The 12,986-nt window shown below is 47.8% G+C and overlaps 1 protein-coding gene across 3 annotated transcripts in view; it reads right to left on the bottom strand.

The window, feature by feature from the left end:
* The window catches only part of LOC102955459 (myosin phosphatase Rho interacting protein), a 154,144-nt gene that overhangs the window by 39,937 nt on the left and 101,221 nt on the right, over window positions 1–12,986 (bottom strand). For all 3 annotated transcript variants that reach the window (XM_042966316.1, XM_042966319.1, XM_042966317.1), the window contains exons 8-11: window positions 4,543–4,684; window positions 3,521–3,634; window positions 1,903–1,959; window positions 578–646 (exon numbers count right to left, since the gene is read on the bottom strand). In XM_042966316.1, the coding sequence (XP_042822250.1) occupies window positions 578–646; window positions 1,903–1,959; window positions 3,521–3,634; window positions 4,543–4,684 (382 nt within the window). The remainder of the gene's footprint in view (window positions 1–577; window positions 647–1,902; window positions 1,960–3,520; window positions 3,635–4,542; window positions 4,685–12,986) is intronic.

Consider the following 12,986-nt stretch of genomic DNA (forward strand, 5'->3'; position numbering starts at 1 on the left):
GATGCAAGGGAAAAGGTAGGAACACAGACTCAAAAAACTCAAAAAACACGGTATTTTTTAAGGAAGAAAAAGAGCCCCTTCTGGTTGGTCTTCAACCATGAAATGAGGACAGTCAACTGGGCCACCTGAATTCATTTGCCACATCCCATCTTTGTCCAGAAGACAAAGAACAAGATTTAGTTCTGTTTCAAGACATTCAATTCTCCACGAAACCTTTGTAGAAAAAACCAAACTGTTCATCCTGAGTTTTAAAATAAGACATCTTTCGGTGTTTTTCAAAGAACAGAGAAAAGAGAAGCCACTGAAACACTCTGCACTCAGGTGCCTCAAGCAGAGACTCAAAACAGCCCAACGTTTCAGAAAGACTCAGTCACAAGAACATCAAAAGCTGATGATATCATGCTCAGACTTCGCACCAGATCTACACTAGAAAACCCAAGATGGCCACTCGGACACCTGTCAACAGACAGAGGGGATGTCAGCCTAGAGAAGCAGTGTCTGGGAGCCTTGGGCTCCTGGGTGTCGCCTGGATCCCTCAACTGTCTCCACAACTAGGAAGGAAGCCAAAAACACTCACCTCCTCAGCCACCGAATCCCTGTAGTATCTTAGGCTTTGATCAGCAAGGACAAACCAGTGCTTCTTCCACTAAAAGGGAAGGGAAAAACCAGACTCAACTACCATGCAGCACATTTACTGCTCCAAGGCAATCCATAGCCAGAGTCCTGGGGGCACCTCCCAGAGCACAGGAAAAGCAGAGGGCAGGCGGCCCCTCCCACGAGTGGCAGACACACACAGGACTCTGCTCAGGCCGCAGGCAGCCATGCGCGCATGACGTCAGGGCACTTGCCAAGCCGCGGCTCCCCCGTGACAAGGCAGCATGGAGAGCTGGGGTGGGCCGCAGGCTACGGGCTTTCTGTAACCCACAGTGGTGTGGCTGGTGAAAAGTGCTTCGCAGTCCTCGATCTCAACTCCAGAGGCTGCAGACAGGGGGCTGGGCCCCCAGAGCTGGAAAGTGGCTGTGAAAACAGCATCTCCATCCTAAGGGGCTTCCTGTGAGCCACAGCCACTGGCTGGCTAACCAGAGGGGCACGCCCACCTGCAGCCAGCAGGAGCAAACCAGCCAGCCAGATTCCCAAGTCTTCACTGTGAGTAGCAAGGAGGGAGACTTGAGTCTTCAGGCAAGGCCAAGGGGATTGATATGGAGGAGAGAGAAAAAGAGGATGTTTCGGCACGGCTGCTCAGGAAGCAAGAAGGGGAGCTCAGGAGGGCAGGGTTTCGGGGCCTCTCGGTAGGAACTAGCAGACTCCTCTTCATGCCTCCTTGGAGGCCTGGCCTTCCAGCCCCAAGCAGGGTGGAGGTGGGGTGGCAGGTCCAGCTGCAAATGGCTCTTCCTGCTGGAGTCTGACGGCAAGAACGACCACACTGGCTTCTCCCAGGACCGCGGCTGAGCTGGAGTCCCCGGCAGAGTCTAGCAGCCCTTAGTTGCTGTCAACGTGGCCTGCCTCAGATGCATCCACAAGCCAACCACACCAGAGGCCTCCCCCATTCCTGGGAAGCCTGGGCTCTCTGGGAACTTTTAGGAAAGACTACCAGGTAGGGAGCTAGTGCTGTAGAACATTCTCCTAGCCTGAGGCAGCGATCCTTGCTGGGTGCAGGATGGTGGTCTTCTCCAGCGGCCCCCGCCTCTCACTGCAGAACTGAGAGTGGGGACGGCTGTGTACCTCCACTTCCCTGAGGAGATGGGGGTCTTGGCCACAGTTCTGGTCGACCACACAAGAGGTCATGCCGGAGGTGGGGGATCGAGCCAGTGCTCCCACCCCTGCTGGGGACAAGGCCAGGCAGACCCCACCCCTGCTCCCCAGTCTTTGAGGGGCCACAGCAGCCCAGCCCTGCACACTCACCTGGCCGTCCTCATACTGCTTGGTCAGCCAGCCTTTCTTGAAGTTCAGCAGGTCAGGCTAAGAAAGGGAGAAAAAAGAACAGTTCAGAAAAAGGCACTCTGAGCTATCTCAGTCATGGGGAAAGGGTGACTGACTGAGGGGCAGCAGGTGTCTCTGTCCGCATGAGGTGGGCAGTGGGAAGAGGCATTTCTCCACCTGCCAGACGAGCCAGGATGGCCTGCCTTGCCCAGGCGGGTGCTGCCCACAAACCCTCCACAGATTCATGTGTCTTCAAGGAAGGAGACGCCGGGCTCAGCGGGATGATGGGGAGGGAAGGGCATGGCCTGCGGGCACAGCAGCAGCTGGGCTGCCCAGACGCTCTGACAGAAGCCTGCCTGGCGGCAGAGGACGGCCCAGAGGGAGAGTCAGTCGGTGTTTCACACGAAGGGGAAAACCTGCAGTGACCACTAAAAGGAGAAATCAGAAGTTCCCGCAGAAGCCACAGGAAGGCGGAGAGAGGAAGACGGAGGAGCGGAGACCAAGCGTGGCGTTGAGCAAGATGCAGGAGCAACCCTGCCGAGACTTTGGGGCCACCTATCTACCAGGATGAGTTTGAGTCTCCGTCTCCCGGCAAGATGCAAACCCAGGACAGCTGACAGCAGAGCGCGGGAGCTGGCCCTGCTGGGCTCTACTGCACCCGTGGCCCTGGGCCTGGGGAGCAGCCCAAGGAAGCACTTTAGGCCCACCCGCAGCCCTGCTGGGCCCTGCTTGTGTTCACAGCTGGGCATCTGTCAAGTTGGCACCTGAAGAGATGAGGATCATCCTTCCCTTTGGCCCACGTGCTTGCTCTCACTTTTCTACAGGTATATCTCCACCTCCACCAGAAACGGGCTGTGATGTCTTTCTGTATCTGAAGGACCGGGAGGGAGTTGTTCCAGGAGCCTCTGTGCCAAACCTCTGAGCAGCACCCAGACTCCAGGAAAAGACAACCCTCTTCCAGGTAAGAAGCCCTCCTATCCTGGCTCAGTTCCACGTGTGTGGCTGGTGGCTCCACACCCTAGGGGTAGGAGTGGCACCAACCACTTCTCAGAAGACCGCGGACAAGGCAGAGAGGAGCCCCGGGTCACCATGTGCATAGCTGTCCTTCATTCCCGGGGCCACTGGCCGGCCACTCTCGGCTCCCCAAGGGAGCGAGGGTCCCGTCTGGCCACTCCCCACCTGCACCTCCACTGCTGCAGCTCAAGTGACCTCGGGCAAAAGCGTCTCTCCTGTCATGAGACATCATGAACGAGGCAAGGGCTCCCAGCAAGAAGGGGCTCCTGCCTCCAAAATGTCACAGAAACAAACACCCAAAGCAAGAACAGAGGTTCCTTGTTGCTGTGGCCCTGGTTCTCTGAAATCAGGATTTTGCTGCCTTGGCCAAGTGGCCTCCTCTACTCGTGACCTCAGAGCTCAGGACGCCTATGTATCCAGAAAAGGGAAAAGGAACACCGCATCTGCTTCCCACGCACAGACACAAAGGCCCGTGCAGAGGGGACAGCCAGCATGGACGCACGGACATAAGCAGACAGTGACCCCAAGTGACAGAAGCAGCAGGAGCGGCGTCTCCAGGCTTTGCTGTGCGGGCGCCTGGGCTCACCGTCAGGGAGGACTCCGTGGACCTCCTGTCCAGTGACTTGGCTCTTCGGTGTGGAGACAGGGGGGAGGCCGAGGTGTCCGGGAGAGGAGCTGTGGGGGCTTCGCTGGGGAGGTCCTGTGGCAGAGAGCAGCCGCCAGTCAGTACAAGCCAGTAAAGTCAGGTGGGGAGCAGGGAAACCAGGAGCCAGAGCTGTGGGAGGGTCAAGAACGTTCCCAGGCGAGGAGGAAAGCACTCTGTCTGGGCTCTGTCTGGGTAAGTCTGGACCAGAGCAGGGACGGGAGCCAGTGTCCTGGGACTCCTTGTCCGGCTCCATCCGCTTCACGCAGCGGGTTCAAAGACACATTAGTTGTTAAAGCAGCCTTTTCTTTCGGATGCGCTAGTCACCGTCACTCTCCTGGTCCCATCCCCATCCCCTGGCTTCTCGGGGTCACGGAAGGAAGAGCCCCAGGCTCTGAGGCAGCGGGCAGCAGAACACCTCATGAGCCCAGACAGGGGCTGGGGAGGAAGATGAAGATCGGACACAGCAGGGCCACAAGAGGCAGGTGGGCTGCCTGGGAGGAGGAGGAGGAGGAGGAGGAGGAGGAGGAGGAGGAGGAGGAGGATTATTTCAGAGAGACCTGCCTTGTGGACTAAGTAGAGAAGCGAGGGCAACGGCCGCCACTCGAAAGAAAGAGGAAGGAAGGTGCTCAGCCTCGCGGCCGGGCTGCCTCGAAGAGAAAGAGAGCAGCTCCGGTTATGAGCTGGGACCTAAGGCTCGCTAGACTGGCCTTTAGCAGAGATGGGTCAAGTTCTGACAGGAAGATGCAGAAGGCAGGCCTCGGCCTCGAGAAAGTCACTAACTGGAGGAGAGGAGAGACATGAGCAAACAAGTAGGAAATGAGAACAGGAAGCCCAGTGGAAGTGCATCTGGGTGCGTTTGGGGGCTCTGTGAGGAGGTGTGGGGCCATATGCTGATGGAGCCCCAGTGGCCGCACGTGGCACCGCTTGGGCCTCAGCGCTGGCCCCAGGCCCCGGACGCTCACCCGTTTCCTGGGAAACGCCCTCTTCTCACTGCGGCCCTGGCGAGTGTCACTTGATGGCGAGGGCCCGGCTGTCGAGTTAGTCTCCATGTGCTCTGCCTTCTCAATGTCCAAGGCCTCAAATTTCTCAATGACCTGGGACCTCCTACAAGAGAGGACACGGGGCTGCTGAGGGGGAGACGGGGTCCCCCCACAGCCTGAGGCGGGCTTGGTCTTCAGTTACAGAGGGCTCCTTCAGCCAATACCGCCATGCCTGGCCCATCCCAGTCTTCCCTGGGCCTCCCCCTTCGCAGGGCGTGGGGCCTATGCACACAGGACACTTGGCTAGCTCACCGGACACCCCGGCCCAAGCTCCCTCTCCCACCACCGTGGAGGGGGAAGCCATGCAGGGGCTGGGAGCAGCTCAAGGGCAAGGGCCTCCCCTTCCCCCCAGCCTGTCCTTGCCCTCTATCCCCACGCTGGAAGCCCCTGCATGGTCTGTTGACACACTTGGCAGTCACACAGCTCATTGCCTGGCCTCCTCTCCTGAGCCACAGACATGATCAGAAGGCAGCCACCGCCTCGGAGGGTGGCAGCCTCAGTTCTCATTGCAACCCTCAGCAGACCACGATGCAGCCCCCACCCCAGGGCAACCAAAAGTTAGCAAGAAAAAGGCCCATGAATTAACATTGTTTCTGCCAACAGTAAAAAGAATCAAAAACCAAATTAAAACAAAAACAAAGCGAGTTGATTTCGTGTGAAAGGCCGGCGCATCATCAGGCCATCTACGGCTGGAGACGGAGCTGAGATGGGAGCGAAGCAGGCGAAGGAAGGGCGAGTAACGTCACACAGCGACACAGCAGGAGAAGGTGGAGAGGGGCAAGACCTGAAAGAAAATAAGGCTGGAAAATGAATAAACAGAAAGGGACTGCTTTTTAAAATCAAATAATGGTAAATCAAAATTATCCAAAGAATTAAAGAAACAAACACCCAAGGTGATCACTGAGAAGGGGAGACCATCCTTGTCCCTGAGTCACAGGGAGTCGCCATGGTGGCTGAGGGCAGGGAGGCCAGGGGGGGCACGGGGGCTGAGGCCTAGTCCTCACCCTTGGGGGCCTGAGACTTGGGCCCTGTTTAAAACAGGGACAAGGCCCCAAATGGAGTCACCTGTGCTAAGCCCACATCACCAAACTGAGACTTGATATTTAATTACAGTTTCAACCTCTCCCAGGAGTGGAATCTTAACCCAGCCAATCTGGAATTACCTGGTCAGCACTAGTGAGGTGCTCTGCCTGAGAGCCCTGTGCTGTCCCCCAAAGGAAGGTGAGCTTGCCTGAAACAATGCACGTTTTGCCAGTAACTTCCTTGTCCCACTCCCTTCTGCCTACAGAAGTCTTTCATTCTGTACAGCTCCTTAGAGCTCTTTTCTATCTCCTGGATGGAATGCCGAATCACTGAGTAAAGCCAGTGAGAGCTTTAAAATTTAAAGTTTGCTGAATTTTGTTCTTACAAGTTTGGTGGCGGTGGTGGGGCTCAAAAGAAACTTCGGACAGCTTCAAGGACAACGAGAAACACAGCCAGCTGTGGTACCTGTGAACCCTTAAAGTTTTCGGTCTTTCTCACCATTTCCGAGGGCCATGGGAAGATCCTCTTGTTCTGAGCTCTGCTCTCTTCGTGTTGAGCTCCTGATCTAATTGGCTCCCTACAGTCCCCCACTGGACCGGACCATGCTGGGAACTGTGGCTAGTTCAGTGTGTAGTGTTCCACTTGACTGGAATCCCCCATCCTTGGTTTAGTACTCAGATTCCCTACTGGGGGCTCCTGATGGTTCAGTGTGCATTCCCCACTTCATGGGAATCCCAGTCCACAGTCCCCATTCTTTGGGGTCCGCTGCTTCAGCACCTTCCCTAGTCCCCAGTTCCACGTTGAGAACTGCTGGTGGTGCACACAAAGCCTTTTACTGGTTAGAAATATCTCAGCTACTGCTGGTGCATTAGCGTGCACAGAAGGTAAAGGCTATTGCTAATGAGAATCTCAGAAGCCAAAAGCTACCAAACTGGTGGGCACAGGCTGAGCACTTAAAAACTCTTAGGAGGGCTCGGCACCTAACTCTAAGGCTCCCGTGTCCAGACAGGCTGGTCATGGACGGACACAAGAGCGACACTAGGTCACCTGCCAACCTCAAGAAACTTTCCGTGCAACAAGGTACACTGTAAAACACCACACCATTCCCAACCCAGCAGCACATCCCTTTTAGGCATCAATTTGGTTCTGTGAGACTCGAAGACTTAGCTAGAAGAAACGGGATCTTTAAATTCTACAGTTGAACACACTGACTTCCAGCACGCTTACACTTATTTTATGGCTCAAGGACTATAGGGCCAGGAACTATAGATACCTACAAAAATGCAAAATCTTACTAAAGACAACCCAGAATCGCAGGGGCTGTTATGGGAGCGTCCCAGTTAGACAAGATCATTTATTTAAGAAGTGCACTTAAAAGCAGGGGTTCCTAATCGAACAAACAGAATGGGATACTTATTTTAATTGGTATGCAGAAGCTTCCAAAGGCTTCAAGATTCCAAAACAGTTTCACTGAAAGTTTTGTTGTAAAGGCTAATGAAAAATTAAAGACACAGAAGGTATCTAAAACAACACATAGGCCTCTCCCATTACACCTTCCGAGGAGTCTAACATCAAAACACAGGCTCAGAAATGAGTATCTCATTTGTAACCGACTGGACCATTAGAAAAAATTTTGTCCTCAGGGGCGCCTGGGTGGCTCAGTCGGTTAAGCGTCCGACTTCAGGGTCACGATCTCAGGGTCCGTGAGTTCGAGCCCCGCGTCGGGCTTTGGGCTGATGGCTCAGAGCCTGGAGCCTGCTTCCGATTCTGTGTCTCCCTCTCTCTCTGCCCCTCCCCTGTTCATGCTCTGTCTCTCTCTGTCTCAAAAATAAATAAACGTTAAAAAAAAAAAATTAAAAAAAAAAAAAATTTTGTCCTCAAACATTTTGGGTAAATCCCTCAACACCAACTTGAATGCTTTCAAATCTGCCTTTGAAGGAGGTGCCCACATGGACCCTCCCAGAGGTGGTGGGACTCTGGGGAGTTCCCTGGTAAACTGCTACATTATTCTCTGAAACAGCCAACGGAAACTAAAATTAATGAAAAGCCTTGCCAAATTCTGGTAGATAAGAGAGGCTACAGAGGGGATCCTGGGAGAACTGGCAGAAGCCAGACAGTGAGAATTCATACCTGAGTCAGCTCTCCTGAATGCCCAATTGAGAGACCAAAATAAAATTTCACACTCTCCCTTCCTTTCCAAATCCAAACCCACTGGCTCTTGATCGTCTCTTCAGGGACAGCTACTACCTTCTTGCTTGTTTTGCGTCCTAAGAACTTGGCTTAGTTTTTGGCCCGGACGGGGCATACAGGTTGCTGGTTCTTTTTGGCTCTCTTTGAGAGAAACTCTGGATCTTGGGAAGGTAGTAAGTATCCTTTACATCCTCTTTGAGTCCCCACTTACATTGATGGGGAGTTGTTCAATACTGCCAGAAACATTTGTTTGTCCTGGCTGAAAAGTGGCAAGATATTTAAAACAAGTTTTTAAGTGGTTCTGTGGTTACAAGTCAGCCAAGTTGGAAGCGGATAACCAGAGCCTGATAGGGTTGTTTAGGCCTTCTCCCTTAAACTAGAATGAAACTATGTACCAGAAGAAAAGAAAAAGTATCTGAAACCTCTGTGAAAGGATATATTAGAACATTCCAAAGACAAACAGTTCTAAATCCAGAACACAGAAATCTTTTGATTTCCACCCAAGTTGGAAATCTCCTTCCTGATACACAGAAGCAAACTGAGGATAATGTAGCTGCACGGGTGGATCGACTTACGATACCGTTTAAGTCAAAACTCAGAAATCTTTGAGGAATTAGAGCAGTTGTTCACAAAACCAGAAATTCGGCTCTAGAAACACTTCACAGTCCGTCTATCCTTTTTTACCAACACCAAAACCTCCTCTACAGATCTCCAAAGGCTTGTAAAGTATTGTAAAAATTCTGGCCTCAGGAAACAAAAGGCCTTCTTGGAAGCCTTTATATTCTTTCCTTGTGCCTTTGTGATGTAAATGTTCTACCTGGTCTTCTCTGGGACCTCTTATCTAAGGGTCTACTCTTTGAAATACCAACTCCAGGGAGGGAATTCTTATCAGAAAAGCAAAAGGGGGAAAGATTATTTGGAACACGAGTAAATGAAAGATCTCAAGTGTCTTCTCCATAAAAATAAAAAGCTCTTGCCATCTGACCAGGTAACCTTATTTCATCTGCCAGAAACACAATTTGGATCCAACTTATAACCAGTGCATTTTATATTAATGTATCTTTCCACGGCTAAAATTTTAGAATGGAAGCTATAAGGTGTGTGTGTATGTGTGTGCGCGTGCACGTACATGTGTATTTTCTACCTATAGATGATACTGCCAAAATTAATTTGTAAAAGAGCTCTCTCAGGTCATGATCTCATGGTCCATGTGCTTGAGCCTTACGTCAGGCTCTGTGCTGACAGCTCAGAGCCTGGAGCCTGCTTTGGATTCTGCCTCTGTCTCTCTCTCTCTCTCTGCCCTTCCCCTGCGTGCGCTCCCGTGCACACACTCTCTCTCAAATATAAACATTAAAAAAAATTAAAAAGAAAGAAAAGAGCTCTATTTAGTTGGCTTCAAGAAAATTAAGTACTTATATGAATTAAGTACTAACAATATTCTAAAACTTACAACAGAGAGTAACCTAATGCTTTTTAGATTCATGTGCTCTAGGAAAATATTTGGTATTAAAACTGATTTAAGTGTGTTAATTTAGTTAAAATAGACGTGTCTTCAGAGTTATCAGCATTAACTATAATACCTTTCCACAACTTTCACTCTATCTAGGTTTACTGGTCAAATAACCTCATGGTGTCTATGTTATAACAGACGTTGCTGGCTGACTTTGTCCAAATATTTCACAAAGTCTTCACGGGTAGTCTAAACACAACTGATCTATGAACTGAGATATGCAATTTTAGGTGAACTTTTCAGCAATAATTATATTTTTGATATGCCTACTTAAATGGTTTCCCCAAATCTTTTTGGTAACTTAAAAATCTGAAGAGTTTTACTAAATTAAATGAGTAGTAGTCATTGAATGCCTAGATCATTTCCAAATAAAATACTGAAACAATTACTGAACGTTGGTTTATCTCCTTTTTTGCTTATTATAAAGAAATTAAAGAGATTTGGGTCTATTAAACATATTTTGTGCTACACTAAAAAAGTCTATTATGAGAAAGCATGTTTCCAGAAAATACAAAATGTATTTATACATTTGCCAGGCACAGAATGCTAACATAAGACAGTTCACAATTATTTACTACTTTATTTTCACAAGATATTAAGTTTTTAAGGGATAACAATTCTAACACATGTAGGATGTGTGTTTCGGGTAAAAGAAGATATGAGGAATGGAGATCAATTTTTGTTGAAGGAAAAGAAAGTAACTTTATCCCAAAGTGAGACTAGTTGTTTCAGAATGAAAAAGAGAAAAAAACAGGACAAAATCAGAATGTAAGAAAGAAAACTAGAGAAGGTCTGTGGAAGGGGAATCTTGGGAAAATAATTTTATACATGGTCAAGCTAACATTAAAATGAACTTGAACTGAAAAGAAAAAAGATAACTATTAACCTCAAAAGTAAGGTGGTACAGTATCAGAATTTGGTATTCTCTCTTAAAATAAGGACAAAATTTTCTAGGAGTATTGGTCTGCTATTGATAAGAAGTTGTGAAAGGGTTTTTACTTTTTAATTAACCTGCTGAGAAAACATAGATTTTGTGTCTTATCAAAATAATGTCCTGTGTTTCATGTGGTCTTTATCAGGTCTTTGATTACTGAAGAAATCATCTATTAAAAGAGCTTAGGGCTTTTGTTGTTGTTGTTTTACAATCATGTAATAACTTTCTGTATTTGCCTATAAAGTTTATAATTGCCACTTTGGTTAAGTGTTAACGGAGTGTTGTTTCCTACTGATCTAAGATCCTATGTGACCAAGTGTTTTAAAACCTTTTGGTATTTTGACGAACTTCTCAAAAATGCAATTCTAAACCAAGTCTTCTTGACCTAGCAGTAACTTTGGGATTTTTCAGAGGATCTCTAAAAATCATAAAAGATTTGCTCTCTCTCCTTTTAAAAGAGAGATGTTCACTAATTAGGCTTGACACATTACATTACATGGGCAGCATTATCACATAAGTGAGGCTAAGCCTTCTTAGGTTCTGATATGTCCTGATGCAACGTTATCAGTCATAATTCTAGCTGTTATCTTAAAATGTTGAACCTCACAAAAATAACCAAATTTCCCTGTCATTTCCATTATAGTGAACTCTCGTCTGATCTTTAACTATGGGCATTTAAAAAAAAATTTTGTTTTAATGTTTATTTATTTTTGAGAGAAGAGAGAGAGTGTGAGCAGCTGAGGGGCAGAGAAAGAGGGAGATACACAATCAGAAGCAGGTTCCAGGCTCCAGGCTCCAAGCTGCCAGCACAGAGCTCGATGTGGGGCCCGAACTCACACACTGTGAGTGAGATCATGACCTGAGCAAAGTTGGACACTTAACAAACTGAGCCACCCAGACGCCCCTAACTATGGGCATTTTTTAAGTCTTCTGTTATTTACAGAGAATTATTGTTTTACTCTGATGCTTTTATGGAAGTGTTCATGGAAAGGACTTTGAGAAATAAAGATTTCTAATAGCTTTACGACCATAAAAATGAACTGGGGAAGAATTTCCAAACTAATGAAAAAACTGGGTTCAAGCAGAACGAGAATTACATAGGACTGAATGAACTGAGGATGATTATAATTTTACATGACCTTTTGTTTGAAATGCTGCTAGTTCCTTAATGTTTTGCTCTTTCAGATCTAGGGAAACCTTTTCACTCAAGGGATCTATGACCTACAGCAATTTGGTAGGGCATACCTTTATGGTTAAAACAGTTACTTTTTCTCTCTACCTGATCCCTCCAGAATTCGTAAACTCTTGAGTATTCTTTTCATGGCAATATATTTAGTTATTTGTAGAAGTTCAATAAAAATCTGTTCTCCCTAGAAGAGGACACAACTGGAAACACTGGCTTTATTACCAAGGCTCTGACTGGAATGTTTCATTTTGGAGATATGCACAGACTGAGATCTGACCAGACAGCTTTAAGGAGCTGCTTGGAAAAATCGGGCTGGTACCTTGCTATAGGGTTCCCAGCAGCCTTCCAGGTGCTGGTGACTTCCTGACAGGCCTATGAACCTCAGGACATTTGGAGGGAACTTTGAGAAGAGAGAAATTCACCCAAACTATAGGTACTGCAGGTAAAATCTAATGGTGAGTGCTTGGCTTGGCTTCCTGGCCTCAGAGAAGAGATCAAAGTTCCAGCAAAGCTGTCTTAAAAACAGCTTATATGGTTAATTGCTATTTTTGCTGTACTTATAAAATCAGACCAAGTTTAATGTAAACCAAGTAATTTTACTGTGACTATCTTTTAAAAAATGGGAATAACTATAGAGAGAAAAACTTTGCATCTTCGTAGGTATGAGATTCTAGTCTGTTAATTGTCTTTGAGGTTTGTTTGGCTCCATACCTGTACATAACTTGGTCTGTCTAGTTTTTGCAAATATCTGGCTATGACTCTAAACTAACATTTCCAATTTTCTCTCCTCCTTCTGATTTGGAATCACTAAGAACAAAGACTGCCTTTAAGGGTCCTCCTCACTCCCCAGATGGCAACCAAACTTTAGAGAACTGAACCTTGGGTCTACATCTCCTAATTAAAAAGGGCCCCACAGCAGCTGGAGACCTCAAAATCAAACTAAGAAGAAAAGTAGCTGATATCAAAAGACTGCTTGTACCCAAGATGCTGTATCAAGACTTCATTCTTTAAACATGAAATGAAATTCTTTCTTCTTCTCTTTCCTTTACTCTGGCACTGGTCTGGAAAGAATGCCATCATCCATATCTGTCAGGCCATTACTAAGGGAGGGGGTGGGGTGGGATGCGGGTGGGGGGGGGGGGGACCTTTTGGATTGCCAGATTTATCATAAACAAAGAGCTCTTATCTGTCCATTGATACTAGAGATCTCCTGGTCCTCCCCATGACCAATTTCTCTTCTAGTCCCAACTGACCCCCTGAACTTAGGAGTCACTTACAGAATCTGACTTTTACATCCAGAACATCTAGTGCCCTGTTTTCACCTTTGTACAATTATAATTGTACTCGCCCAAAAGATACAAATTCCTAAGCAAATCACAGTACATTTGCATTCTGGTGTTCTTGTGATTACCTAAGTCAGATCTGTTCCCCATTACAAAAAGATCTCACTAGCAGTACCCATCTTTGGAAGGCCAAGGTTGTTCTTGGTAATGGGATATCCCTTGATTATTTTTCAGCTAAAT

Source organism: Panthera tigris, chromosome E1, assembly GCF_018350195.1.
Source record: "Panthera tigris isolate Pti1 chromosome E1, P.tigris_Pti1_mat1.1, whole genome shotgun sequence".
Lineage (NCBI taxonomy): Eukaryota > Metazoa > Chordata > Mammalia > Carnivora > Felidae > Panthera > Panthera tigris.